Here is a 12,473-nt window from a genome sequence, read left to right as displayed (position 1 = left end):
ATGTGAGGTGTGCACATGTCTTTATATTGTTTGATTACAGAATTTTACTTAAAATGGTGTTGTTTGACTAAATAAATGTGACCATTGACTTATAAATAACATCTGCATATCACTTTGTGTTGACAGGCCTAATCCATTTTAGGGAAGTTGATATCATACAGTGTAATTTGGTTAGTACTACTACAATAGGACATGATGCAATTTCAAGTTTATAATCTTCAGTTTGATGTTACAATTTTATCTATATATAAAGTATAACTGAAACCAGTTACACATTTCCCATTCTTTAGACAGTTGTTGGAGGTGATTGCTGTTTTGTCAGATGACTTTGGGGCCAGTCAGTACCATCATGTCAGCCCTCAAAAGCACACAAAAGTTAGTCTTTTTTGTTCCGGTCTTGGTCTCGGTCTTGGTCACGCCTCAACTTGGTCTCGGTCTTGGTCTCGTCTCGACTTGGTCTTGGTCTTGGTCTTGTCTTGGTCTCGATACCCTCTGGTCTTGGTCTTGTCTTGGTCTTGAGACCCTCTGGTCTTGGTCTTGTCTTGGTCTCGGATTAGGCGGTCTTGACTACAAGTCTAGTGTTAAGTTAGACTCTTTTTCTCCAATTGATCTTTCTGAGTTAACTTCAATAATTAATTCCTCCAAACCATCAACGTGTCTTTTAGACCCCATTCCTACAAAACTGCTCAAAGAAGTCCTGCCATTAATTAATTCTTCGATCTTAAATATGATCAACCTATCTCTAATAATTGGCTATGTACCACAGGCCTTCAAGCTGGCTGTAGTTAAACCTTTACTTAAAAAGCATCTCTAGACCCAGCTGTCTTAGCTAATTATAGGCCAATCTCCAACCTTCCTTTCATATCAAAAATCCTTGAAAGAGTAGTTGTCAAACAGCTAACTGATCATCTGCAGATGAATGGCTTATTTGAAGCGTTTCAGTCAGGTTTCAGAGCTCATCACAGCACAGAAACAGCTTTAGTGAAGGTTACAAATGATCTTCTTATGGCCTCTGACAGTGGACTCATCTCTGTGCTTGTCCTGCTAGACCTCAGTGCTGCATTTGATACTGTTGACCATAATATCCTATTAGAGCGATTAGAACATGCTGTAGGTATTACAGGTACTGCACTGCAGTGGTTTGTATCATATCTATCTAATAGACTCCAATTTGTACATGTAAATGGAGAGTCCTCTTCAGACACTAAGGTCAATTATGGTGTTCCACAGGGTTCAGTGCTAGGACCAATTCTATTTACATTATACATGCTTCCCTTAGGCAGCATCATTAGAAGACATAGCATAAATTTTCACTGCTACACTGATAAAAGCTATTTTGGAGAGAGGTATATATAATCTATGCAAATCATATAAGATTTACTCTATTATTGCACTCAGCCAAGGAATTATACAGTAATGGGTTAATTATACCCTTTTCTTAAGAGTAACAACATTACATTAAAAAATGCAGTAAAATATACCCCCAAACCGTGAGTCTTATGTTCCTAATTGCGCATGCGGGACTGAGCGGGACAGCAAGCAAATTCTGGGTCCTTTCTTCAGCTTCCATCGAACCCGATCGAACCACAGAAGTGAAGGTAAGCTATTTACATAGGGTGAATAATATATAATAGCGCATGCAAATGGTAATTTTTGAAGTAATGAGCTATTACACTTTACTTGTATTGCTTAGGTCTGTGTAATGCACCATTACTTGAAATGAAACTTTGAATCTGTTGCTGTCTGTTAACCGTCTAGACAACTGTCGGTAAGTTGCAATGAAATGTGTTCGTGGTGTGCTTTTTATCAGTCAGCATGCATGACCAGTCCCAGACTGGTAATCGGAACACTGAGGACGTGTCCAAATTAATGGGCTGAATCCTCCTGAGGGCCCGGCCTTCGCGAGCTATGTGGCCGGGTCCTCAGAAGGTCGGGTAGGCCGGATGTAAACCTACGTTTAACCTGAGTAGCGAAAGACAGCGGTGATGTGAAAATGATGTGCCGGGAGTTGTCCCGTTCTCGGCGGCTCTAGTGACCCTCGAGCTCTCGGCTAGCTATCGAGCTTGTGGGTAACAGATGTCTCCGAAAATGTCGAAGCACTTGTGCAAATATGCGATATTTTGATAAACCGAGCAGATATTTGAAGTTTACACACCCACATTCTCGCCTGAAAATATGTTAAAAGTTTATTATGTGACCCAGAAAGAATAATAAGAGTAATTTTAAACTTAGTAGCGGCCGCCATTGCCGGAAACTGGAGTTTGGCTGGGCCGCGCTATGAATTCTGGGATATGGTGGGCCACGAAGGACACACCCGACCCATCCTTCAAATTCGGGGAAAAGGAGGACGCATTGGTCAGCCTTCGGCGCGTCGCTGTGACGTAATCGGTCTACAAATACGTTGGGAGGATGCAGCCCATGAATTTGGACACCCCCAATAATTACAATCGCGGTCTTTGCAAACTACTTTCCTTCCTTGATGGAAAAGAAAATGGACGTCAGACGATCTTTATTATTATTATTATTATTATTATTATTATTATTATTTTGAGAAATGGGAGCGGCAATCCTTAAGTTGTGGTGGCTCTGCTTCTGGGTCAACACATAAAGCAGGTAAACAAACTTAAATCCTGTATGTCTTTGAAATTCTATGAACACTGGGCAGATCATTCCCAACAGCCGTGTTTTAAAACTCTTAAAAAACAGCTGTTGCATCCGTCTGCGTCTCCCCATTCATCTTCACTGTAGCTCATCATCCCGGAGAGCTCACTGAAAGCTTTCTCCCAGCTGTAACTGGCGGCTTTGTTTTAGCAGCACCAGAACTTTCTGAAAAAGCTCTGAAGCATGCTTGCTTGTATTTAAAAATGTGATAGATACCGCTTTGCTCCCGTATCTGCTTCATAATCCGCTCAGCTGTTCGCACTGCGGGGAAACACTGGGACACAGCAGCATCATGAACTCCAGCTATAGGGAGATTTTTCAGCAGCAAAACAAATAAAGCCAACGTGAAACGATCAGTAAAAAACAAAGACTGCTCTGAGAGTTTGAAATATTAACTGTATTTAGTGATGTGTGGTTAAAGAGTATCTTACGTTCAGTAAGTAGGGGCAGGTCCCGCCTTCCTCAACTCTGACTGGATAGAAAGTCTCTCCTACTTACTGATGATTAAGATACTCGCTCACGGGGTGGGACAAGTATGTCTGAGAGAGGGAGGGTGTCTCATGAGACCATCAGTGTTGCCAACGGTCTCTGACAGAAAGTAGCTGAAGTTCCTCAGGGTGTCACACCAAAATAAAAGCAGGGGGGTAAAGCTCTCAGCCTGAAATGTTGTCCCAGTCCAGGCCTGTGCATGACTGTCTGACTGCTTGTTTTAAGTTTAAAAATTAGTCAATGCTAGCTTTTTCTAAAATATTGAAATGGCAGATGTTAAAAAATAAAACAAAGTACTACTGTATCCCGCTAGTATGTGTGAAAATACCCACTGTTGCTGCACCTAAGTTTTTGGGGTTTTTTTGGAATTGTGGGATCAAGTAAAATATTTTTGAATTTATTTTATATTATATTGGGTAGTGTTAGAACGTCAGTGCTTAATAATTGTTTTCATAATCATACGTCCCCAATTATTCAGCGGGCCACATATAGCAACCTGGTTCTTTTAAACACCTGGGGTCCAAATTAATTTTGAATATTATATGTCTGGGCTATAATTTGGAGAAATACGGCATGTTCTGTGAAGCATATTACATCTATGAATATGATCTATGAAGCTAATTCCATGAAGCATGAATATTAATCTATGCAATTGCAAATGCCTTTATTTTAGTGAGGTAAGTACACAATCTGTTATTTCTGCATAACAGACCCTTGTTAAGTATAACAGACAGACAGACTTCTCAGATAAGAGGAGCAAAAAAAAAACTGAAGAAGAATATTCACCTTATGTTTAATTTCTACCTTCATTGAAGAGACTCAGGTTGATAAATAACTTGTAACCAGGTACATGTCTGAAAATTTCTTTTGTGTAATGTATTTTCTTATTTTTGTTGCATGAAAAATCTGTGTATGTGGACACTCACTATTTGCCCTCTTTTTCAGGTCCTCACGTGCATCCTTTACAAGCAGAGGCTCGCTGATAGACGACTCTGTTACCAGTTCTAGGGCTGACGCACCCACCCACGTCCCCACCCCCGGTGTATCCTTTACAGGTATGCAAGTTTCTAAAGAAATAAATCACAATGACCTTGAAAATGTGGTTAATCTTAACCAAAGTCCTCAGTTACGTGAAAATGAATTGGAAATGCAAGTTGTGCAACTTCACAACCACAAAAAGATTAGACCTGCTGAAACACATCAGGCTAATACATGGGCATTTTGGTCGAGTCCACTCCATACCCTGCCTTCATGCAGATTGTCCTTGCACTGTCAAGCCATGGGGTGCATTAAGGACACATTTGTCAAGGCATCATTCACAGTCATCCCAGCCAGGCAACATCCTTTCGTTCACATGCATTGTCTGTAATTCATGGTCTTTTGACAATGAGAGGCAGTTTTTTGAACATCTTGGTGGCCATCTAAAAAAGTTTGAAACTGTGCCATGTGTTTTTGAGGATTGTGATTATCTTTTGCAGCTTATGCGTGCCAAAGGAGGAGCTGCTGGTTCCAAGATGAGACCTTTGCTGGACACTTTGAATGACGTATGTTATTTGACTTTTTTCACAAATATGTAATTATGGAGGGCTGCAGTGGGTAGCAAGAAGGTCCTGGGTTCAAATCCTGGCCCAGGGTCTTTATGCATGGAGTTTGCATGTTCCCCCTGTGCATGTGTGGGTTCCCCCCGGGTACTCCGGCTTCCTCCCACAGTCAGAAAACATGACTGTTAGGTCATTTGGTCTCTCTAAATTGTCCTTAGGTTTGAGTGTGTGCGTGCATGGTTGTTTATCCTGTCTGTCTCTTATGTTGCCTTGTGATTGACTGTCCAGGGTGTACCCAGCCTCTCACCTGTTGAAAGCTGGAGAGAGGCATCAGCCATGTTTTTGTTTTTAAGTAATTCAGTCTTAATGTATGTAAATCACTCGACTTAGTCTTTTCACTAAATTGTATCTCCCTACAGACACAGAGCATTGAGAAGAAAAGGGATGTTGTTATCTGCTGCCTCATTAGCTACCTCGGGGAAAGACAAGAAGATCTTTTTCATGACTGCCAGGTATGTCATATTGATAACAGATTACTTATTAACTCAAGGGATCCTAATGTTCTTCTCTCCTGTCCTTTCCTATCCCCTGAAATGTATTGAAAAAGCATCTTAAATAAAATAAAACGTGTGTATGCTTTTTGTTCCTTTCTTTTTAACACGTAGGAATGTGAGGATTACACAGACAATATGATGAAGGTGATCGTGATCCACAACATCATGGCTGAGGAGGATCCATCAGATGTGTTCATTGTGATTGAGGGAAACCAAGTGATGGAGGGATGTGGAAGCCGAACAAAGGCATGTGTACTGCTGATGGGACTGATATATGCCCTCAACCTCGAATATCCGAAGGAGCTGAAGAACACATTTGACACTTTTCAAAAACTGTTTTTGGAACTTGATGGGACGAAACTACTGAACAAGGTCCACGGCCTCAAAAATAAGCTTATGCAATGCACACACATTTCCCCTCTTGTTCCCAGAGGATCTTTTGTCCATACATAGCTTGATGAAGCTGTAATTTTTCTTCTGACAGCAAGCACAGAAACTATTGAATGTTGGTGTTAGTGTTCTGTTCTATCTATACATGTTTGATAACGTACATGCACAGAAACAACTTTGTAGAGTTTCTGTGCTTTTGGCTTTTAAAATGGACTAAGTCGCCTTGGAAAGTGTTGTCTGCATTAGCTGTTGTGTTGCACTTTATTCTGTGTTTTTAGGGAATAAAAACATTGAGATGATGAACCATTTGAATATCTTTTTTGGGGGGGTACATTTTACCTTATATGAATAGGTAATGTTTATCAACTGATAATTAAATTTTATTAGTAATTATCAGGTATTACCAACTAGCAAACAAGAGATAATTTTACCTAATTTCAATGAGTAAGTAGCTGTTGAATGTATACATAAATATGGGGTAAATTTTACCGAATTTAATTAAGTATTTCATAGCTTTTTATTGAAGCTATTTTATACACAATTTATTGAACTAAATCAACCACAAAAAAGGCTATGCAAATTGTTACCTCAGATTTATTGAGTAAATTCTATAGATGAGTTTTTACAGTGTATGCAGATGACACGCAGCTCTATCTATCCATGAAGCCAGGTATCACAGACCAATTAGTTAAACTGCAGGAATGTCTTAAAGACATAAAGACCTGGATGGCCGCTAACTTTCTGCTTCTTAATTCAGATAAAACTGAGGTTATTGTACTCGGCCCTGAAAATCTTAGAAATATGGTATCTAAGCAGATTCTTACTCTGGATGGCATTACCTTGGCCTCCAGTAACACTGTGAGAAACCTTGGAGTCATTTTTGACCAGGACATGTCCTTCAACGCACATATTAAACAAATATGTAAGACTGCTTTCTTCCATTTGCGCAACATCTCTAAAATTAGAAATATCCTGTCTCAGAGTGATGCTGAAAAACTAGTTCATGCATTTATTACTTCCAGGCTGGACTACTGTAATTCTTTATTATCAGAATGTCCTAAAAACTCGCTGAAAAGCCTTCAGCTAATCCAAAATGCTGCAGCAAGGGTACTGACAGGGACTAGAAAGAGAGAGCATATTTCTTCTGTTTTGGCTTCCCTTCATTGGCTTCCTGTTAAATCCAGAATTGAATTCAAAATCCTGCTCCTCACATCACTGTCACAACACGGGTCTTCTCATCACTGATCCCCATGGTTGCTGTTAAAGGTCAATCTGTTACCTGAAAGTCTTTGCATGATTCTCCAGTGTTTAGCAAGGAGATGTGAAGTGGGTCAGCAGCCAAGTCGTTGTACAGTTTATTTCTGTTAAAGACCTCACATAATAATATGAGGGTAAAACGAGGCACTGTGAAAGTCATCTGTGCAATAATGATAATAATATCAATAATAATAATAATAATAATAATAATAATAATAATAATATATACACTTAAAAACTACTGCACTCAATAGTTTTGCACCTGAGCACTTAAAGTCAGAGCACTTTATTCATCACTTAAATCACTTTTAACTCAACTGTCAATGTCTGACAGTTTTTGGTCTGTTTACAAGTTTTACTGTTTATGTTTGTTTGTCTTTACTTTTGTGGATAGCTGCCATAGGATGTTATATTTATTTACATTTAAACATTGCACTGTCTATTGTGCTTGGAGCATGTTACCTGACTGTTGTACACTAATATTGTATATAACAGCAGCTTACTATCTCACCTGATTCCTCCTTCCATGACTTGATTGAGCCTTGGTCTGGTGATGACCATTTTAATAACTGGCCCTGGTTCCAACCCCTGAAAAATAAAAGCAATAACAACTATTAAAAAAAAAATACTTATCAAACAAGCATATAACATATTATTTATAGCAGGTTAGAAAAGAACATTAAAGGGTCAGTCCTGAATATGAATCTCAGCACTTAGTGCTGTTTGGGTTTGTCCCACTGTTGCTCTGTCTCGGTGCAGGTGTGAAGAGACAACCTGCAGCTTCAGTTCTGATTAATGTGCTGTTTGAAAGAGCAAAACAACTGTGTGTTTAGACAATGCATTGCGAGTTACACACCAACACCGATCAGAAATAAGGACAACTGGGTCGCAAAGCTCTGTCTGCACTAAAGCACATAGAGTGGCAGTCTTACACACACTGACAATGGCTAGACAATTACTCAGAGGCAGAGCCTGTGACATCCACCAGGTACCAAGAGGGCTAGATGATGGCACTCAAAATGGAGCTGGAGTTAGAGTCAGAGTCATTTATAATTCTGTGAACTCATCTTTTTACAAATGTTTCAATAAATAGCACTTGAATACAAGTAACTGACATTAAATTTACCTATGTATCAAAAGTTATTTCTGGAAATAAATTTACTTCAAGTGTCAAAATGATAATAATATCATGTGTGTATATACATATATACACACACACACACACACACACACACACATATATATCTATATATCTATATTTATATATATATATATAGTTGACCTTAGTCTTACAGAGAATGTGATGATTTTATGGATAATTAAAGTCAGTCATATAGCCACAAACAACAAACTGAAAGTCAGTGAATGCTGCTCGGTTTGCAGTCCTGAATATCACGGCACAAGCAGGATTCACTGCACTTTGTCCGTTTGTCGAGCCAAACGGACTTTAACGTGTGTTTGAACGAGCTGACGGTTCACTCGTTAAGCTGAAAGAAAGATGCTTTAATCACAGGAGTCACACATGTGTCCACTGGACCATCTGGAACTCTTCTTGTTTAGCACTCGTAATAACACAAACACTAAATCATCCTTCTCTTGTGCTGTTTTGTAGCAGTGTGTACACCTGAGACTGTCACCTGTCTGTCTGTCCTGCACTCTCTCTTTTTTCTTTTTCTCTGATTGTGTAATAAAAGTATGTACATGTATTTATAAGTTACACTTGTGTTTGAATCCTGCAGCTTATCACACATTTGATTTCCATGTGTGACAACTGCAAGTGTCCAGAGTGAGAACAGACTGAGGGACCCACTGCTGCACATCATCTGTGAGGCTTTGCACCCCTGATGATCCACCAGGACAAACTCAGCAGTGTGTGAGGAAGAGGAGGAGGAAGAGCCAGCAGCAGCTGACAGATGGAGAGAATAGACAGACTGTTCCCTGTTTGTGAAGGACTGCTAGGAAAGTTTAAAATAACTAATTGTCTGTCCTGAATAAGTCTTATTAGGTAATGTTCAAATAATTATATCATTCCAGTGTGGGAGAAAGTACTCAGGGCCTTCAAGTGAAACACTATGAAAGGCAGTAACAAGTTTAATGTTCAGAAACCTGAAGTATGTATCAGCAGCGGCCATACAGGCCCAGTGGGCGGCTTCAACCCTCCCTGTGATGCTTACAATGACCCAGGTCTGCAATGCTGGTTCATTTAGTCTTTGGCTACGTTAACACTGCAGGCGAAAGTGCATCAAATCCGACTGTTTTGACCCTATGCGACCCATATCCAATCATGGTATGACAGTGTGAACGGCACAAATCCGATATTTTCAAATTCGATCTGAGTCACTTTCGTATGTGGTACTGAATCCGATACATGTCTGATGTTTTAGAAAGCGACTGCTGTTTGAATGGTCATGTCGCATTAAATCTGTCTTTTACATCACTGACACAAGACAGACGCCAATTATCAGCACCGGAGAAGCGTCCGTGTAGATGTTAGTGAAACTGTAGGGAAGACAACGTTGGAGAAACTTGAACATTTTATTTGTACTGTATAATCTGCAGATTCTGACAGAAATCTGCAACTATCCTTTGAAGCACCGCTCTCTAAAACAGAAATAAGGATAATTATTAGGTCATTTGTAAATAAGAAAATAACTTTATAACTTAAAACAAAATTGGGAAACGTAAAATCCGAAACAAGTCTTTATATTAAGGGCCATCAGTCAAACAATACTGTTTGGTGTGGGTCTAAACAGAGCGCGTTGTGTGTGACGTCTTCTTTTGAGCATGCGGGCCGCTTTGAGGGTTCACACTAGAGCGCGTAGTGTGAAGAAGCAGACAAAAAAATCGGATTTGATCAAAAAATGGGAATTGAGCATTAAGACCTGCAGTGTGAACGTAGCCTTTGAGAGTGCAGTTCCTGAAACACACACAGACAATTAATTTAAAGACAAGAACTTTAATGAGCCAAGGCCGACACAAATGTGTTTTATCTACATTTATCATAAATGTAACAAAGTGTTTAGAAAGTTAGCGCATACATGTAATTTTTAATCTTTGTATGTATCCAACTATAGAATGCTGCCTGTTATATTCTAAATCTGCCTGTTTTTTTTTTTTTAAATCTGCCAGCAAAAATGAACCTAAAGTATATAATGCAAGGATGTAATCACTTTCAAGAGGGAGAAAGCATAAAGTTTGACTTTAAGTGACAATTATGAATCACTTAATATGATAAGGAGATTCTGCAGTTCATTGATCAATGTAGAAAACTAAAATAGAATGTATTTTAGTTACACAGCACACAAACATTCACACAAATTCATGGGTTGCATCCTCCTGAGGACCCGGCCTGCGCGGTCTACGTAGGCCGGATCCTCAGGAGGTCGGGTAGTCCGGAAGTAAACGGCTGTGAAATTGGACGGTCTAGCCTTCTCGATCTACTCCCGCCCTTAATTCAGAGTATTTCCGGTCGTCAGCGCCACGGCACGAAAATCGAAAATGGACCCCGAAATCTTGCTCCGTTTTTTGTGTTCATTTTTAATTATCAACGAGCTAAAAGAAAAATGTCATCGCTGGCATGTTTTGTACTCCAGGCTCATCAGAGAAAATCATATCCAGGTAAAACTATTAATCTAGACGCATTTAGGAATTACTTAGCTACTTTTATGAATAATTTCAGTGACTGAATGACGACGGTCATTCAAAATATATGAACAAAATCTCTTAGAAAATGTTCTTCTATAAGTTTACATTTATTTTCAATTATTCATATGATCTGTTACTTATTTTTGTACATAAAATTGCAGTAAAATTGTCAGAAAGCTGAAATCAGGGTTATTTTTGAGTTCACAAAAAAGCTTAGCTAAACAGATGAAATGTATAAAATGTTATTTCTCAGTGTTAGTATATTTTACTCAAGCTTAGTAATCAGAATAATGCTTTGATGTCATAAAATAAATGAAGTCATTCCTTTCTATTAAAACTGTTTATGCTGTTCTCCACCTTTTCCTTAACCAGACAAGGCCGTTGTACTGCAGGATTAACCAAAGTGTACCAGTCCTGGACCATTTTTTTAGCCAGGAGGATCCCAGGCCTGATTTTCGGCTAAGCAGGGAGTCTCTGGCAGTGTTGTTAAATCTCCTGAACCAGGATCGGCGGCATGGATGGGGTGCCACAATTGAGATCCTGGTGTTTCTTTTCTGGTTGCAAGTGGAGCATCCTACGGGGTGGTCTCAAGAGTGTTTGGGATGCCTCGTTCTACTGTCCACTATATCATCCACCGAGTCACAAAAGAGGTGTTGGCCATTCGCTACCAGGTCATCCACCTCCCAACAACCCCAGAGGACCTGGAGGTAGTGTCCCGTGGGTTTGCAGGGCTGGCACGCCACAGAGCCTTTATGAAAGCGGTGGGTGCAATCGACGGCTGCCACATACGCATCACGTGTCCAAGTGGCCCTGATGGTCAGTGCTATAGGAACAGAAAACTGTTTCCATCAATCATCTTGCAGGCCGTTTGTGACCATGGGGGCCGCTTCATCGACACATACGTGGCCTGGGTCGGTGCATGATTCCAGGGTACTCCGCCACAGCCCACTGTATAGTCAGTCAGTCTATCCTCCTCCAGGGCATTTCATCCTCGCAGAAGGAGGGTACCCATGCCTCCAGCGTCCAGTCCCCCTTATCACACCCTACAAGAGGCCAGTCCAAGGTGTGGGAGCCCAGCGCTTTAACAGCCATCATTCCAGGGCACGCTCCATAATAGAGCGTGCTTTTGGGATGATGAAGAGCAGGTTCAGGGCCATCTTCCTGCAAGCGCTGGAGGTGCACCACACCTTTGTACCTCATGTAAGTGACCACCCAATGTCAAATTAATTGTGTATGTATGTATATATATATATATAATAATAATGTGTGTATGTATATCACTACAGGTAATAACAGCATGTGCCATCCTCCACAACATTTGCCTCAGTGCTGGCGACATTGTGGCTCCTGAGGATGAACCTGAGGAAGATGGAGCAGAGGATGATGAGGGGGAGGCTGGATTGGAGGCAGTCAGTGGTGCTCTGTGCTCTGTGAGTTCAGTGAAATTTGTTTTCATCAATTAAAATAACACAGAAAAAGGTAAGAAATGTATTCAAAAAAAAGAATATCTGAAGGCACAACCAATTTGGGAACTAATTTTCATTAATCAAAAACTTTTAGAATGACATAACAAATAGAACAAAGTAAGAACATTATCTGAATATATTTTTAACTTGTTTAGGAACTAATCTTTCCAGTATGGAAAAAAGTCTGTCCATCCTGTCCCTGCTCTCCTGTTCTCTCCTCTCCTCAGCCTCCCTTTGGTACTGCATGTCCTCTTTGATGAGCTCAAGGAGCTCATCCCCCCTTTCCCTTCTCCTCTTCCTTCCGGTTGTTGCTGGCTGACCTCCTTCCTCATCTGTCTCCTCTTCCCTCTCGCTTTGGTCACCCACTGCTGTACTTGGCCCTGGAGTGTCCTCAGGGAGAGAGGAAATAAGGACAGGGGGCCTAATGGAAGGCCTCTGTCCCATCACCTCATCCATGAGGCCAAACCAGG

General features: G+C 40.4%; 2 protein-coding genes across 5 annotated transcripts; both read left to right on the top strand.

The window, feature by feature from the left end:
* The first annotated feature begins 3,081 nt into the window (after positions 1-3,081).
* On the top strand, positions 3,082-5,756 carry LOC109204936 (uncharacterized). Of its 3 annotated transcripts, none has more exons than XM_019367184.2 (4): positions 3,082-4,205; positions 4,629-4,694; positions 5,111-5,203; positions 5,357-5,751. In XM_019367184.2, the coding sequence occupies exons 2-4, from the start codon at positions 4,632-4,634 to the stop codon at positions 5,696-5,698; spliced, it is 498 nt and encodes a 165-aa protein (XP_019222729.1). In that variant the 5' UTR covers positions 3,082-4,205; positions 4,629-4,631; the 3' UTR covers positions 5,699-5,751. The 3 variants fall into 3 exon arrangements, with proteins under 3 accessions (XP_019222729.1, XP_025753719.1, XP_019222728.1); XM_025897934.1 differs by lacking the exon at positions 3,082-4,205 and adding an exon at positions 4,272-4,485 and having other exon boundaries at positions 5,357-5,756; XM_019367183.2 differs by lacking the exon at positions 3,082-4,205 and having other exon boundaries at positions 4,272-4,694; positions 5,357-5,754.
* Positions 5,757-10,427: 4,671 nt separating this feature from the next.
* Positions 10,428-12,083, top strand: LOC109194667 (putative nuclease HARBI1). 2 transcript variants are annotated; one of them, XM_019345434.1, is made up of 3 exons: positions 10,428-10,510; positions 10,910-11,737; positions 11,824-12,083. In XM_019345434.1, exons 2-3 carry the CDS (start codon positions 11,351-11,353, stop codon positions 11,998-12,000), a joined length of 564 nt encoding a protein of 187 aa, XP_019200979.1. In that variant the 5' UTR covers positions 10,428-10,510; positions 10,910-11,350; the 3' UTR covers positions 12,001-12,083. The 2 variants fall into 2 exon arrangements, with proteins under 2 accessions (XP_019200979.1, XP_019200980.1); XM_019345435.1 differs by lacking the exon at positions 10,428-10,510 and having other exon boundaries at positions 10,780-11,737.
* Positions 12,084-12,473: the final 390 nt, after the last annotated feature.

Source organism: Oreochromis niloticus, linkage group LG14 (genome assembly GCF_001858045.2).
Source record: "Oreochromis niloticus isolate F11D_XX linkage group LG14, O_niloticus_UMD_NMBU, whole genome shotgun sequence".
NCBI lineage: Eukaryota > Metazoa > Chordata > Actinopteri > Cichliformes > Cichlidae > Oreochromis > Oreochromis niloticus.
The sequence above is the reverse complement of the archived record's forward strand: the minus strand, read 5'-3'. Positions and strand labels throughout refer to the sequence as shown.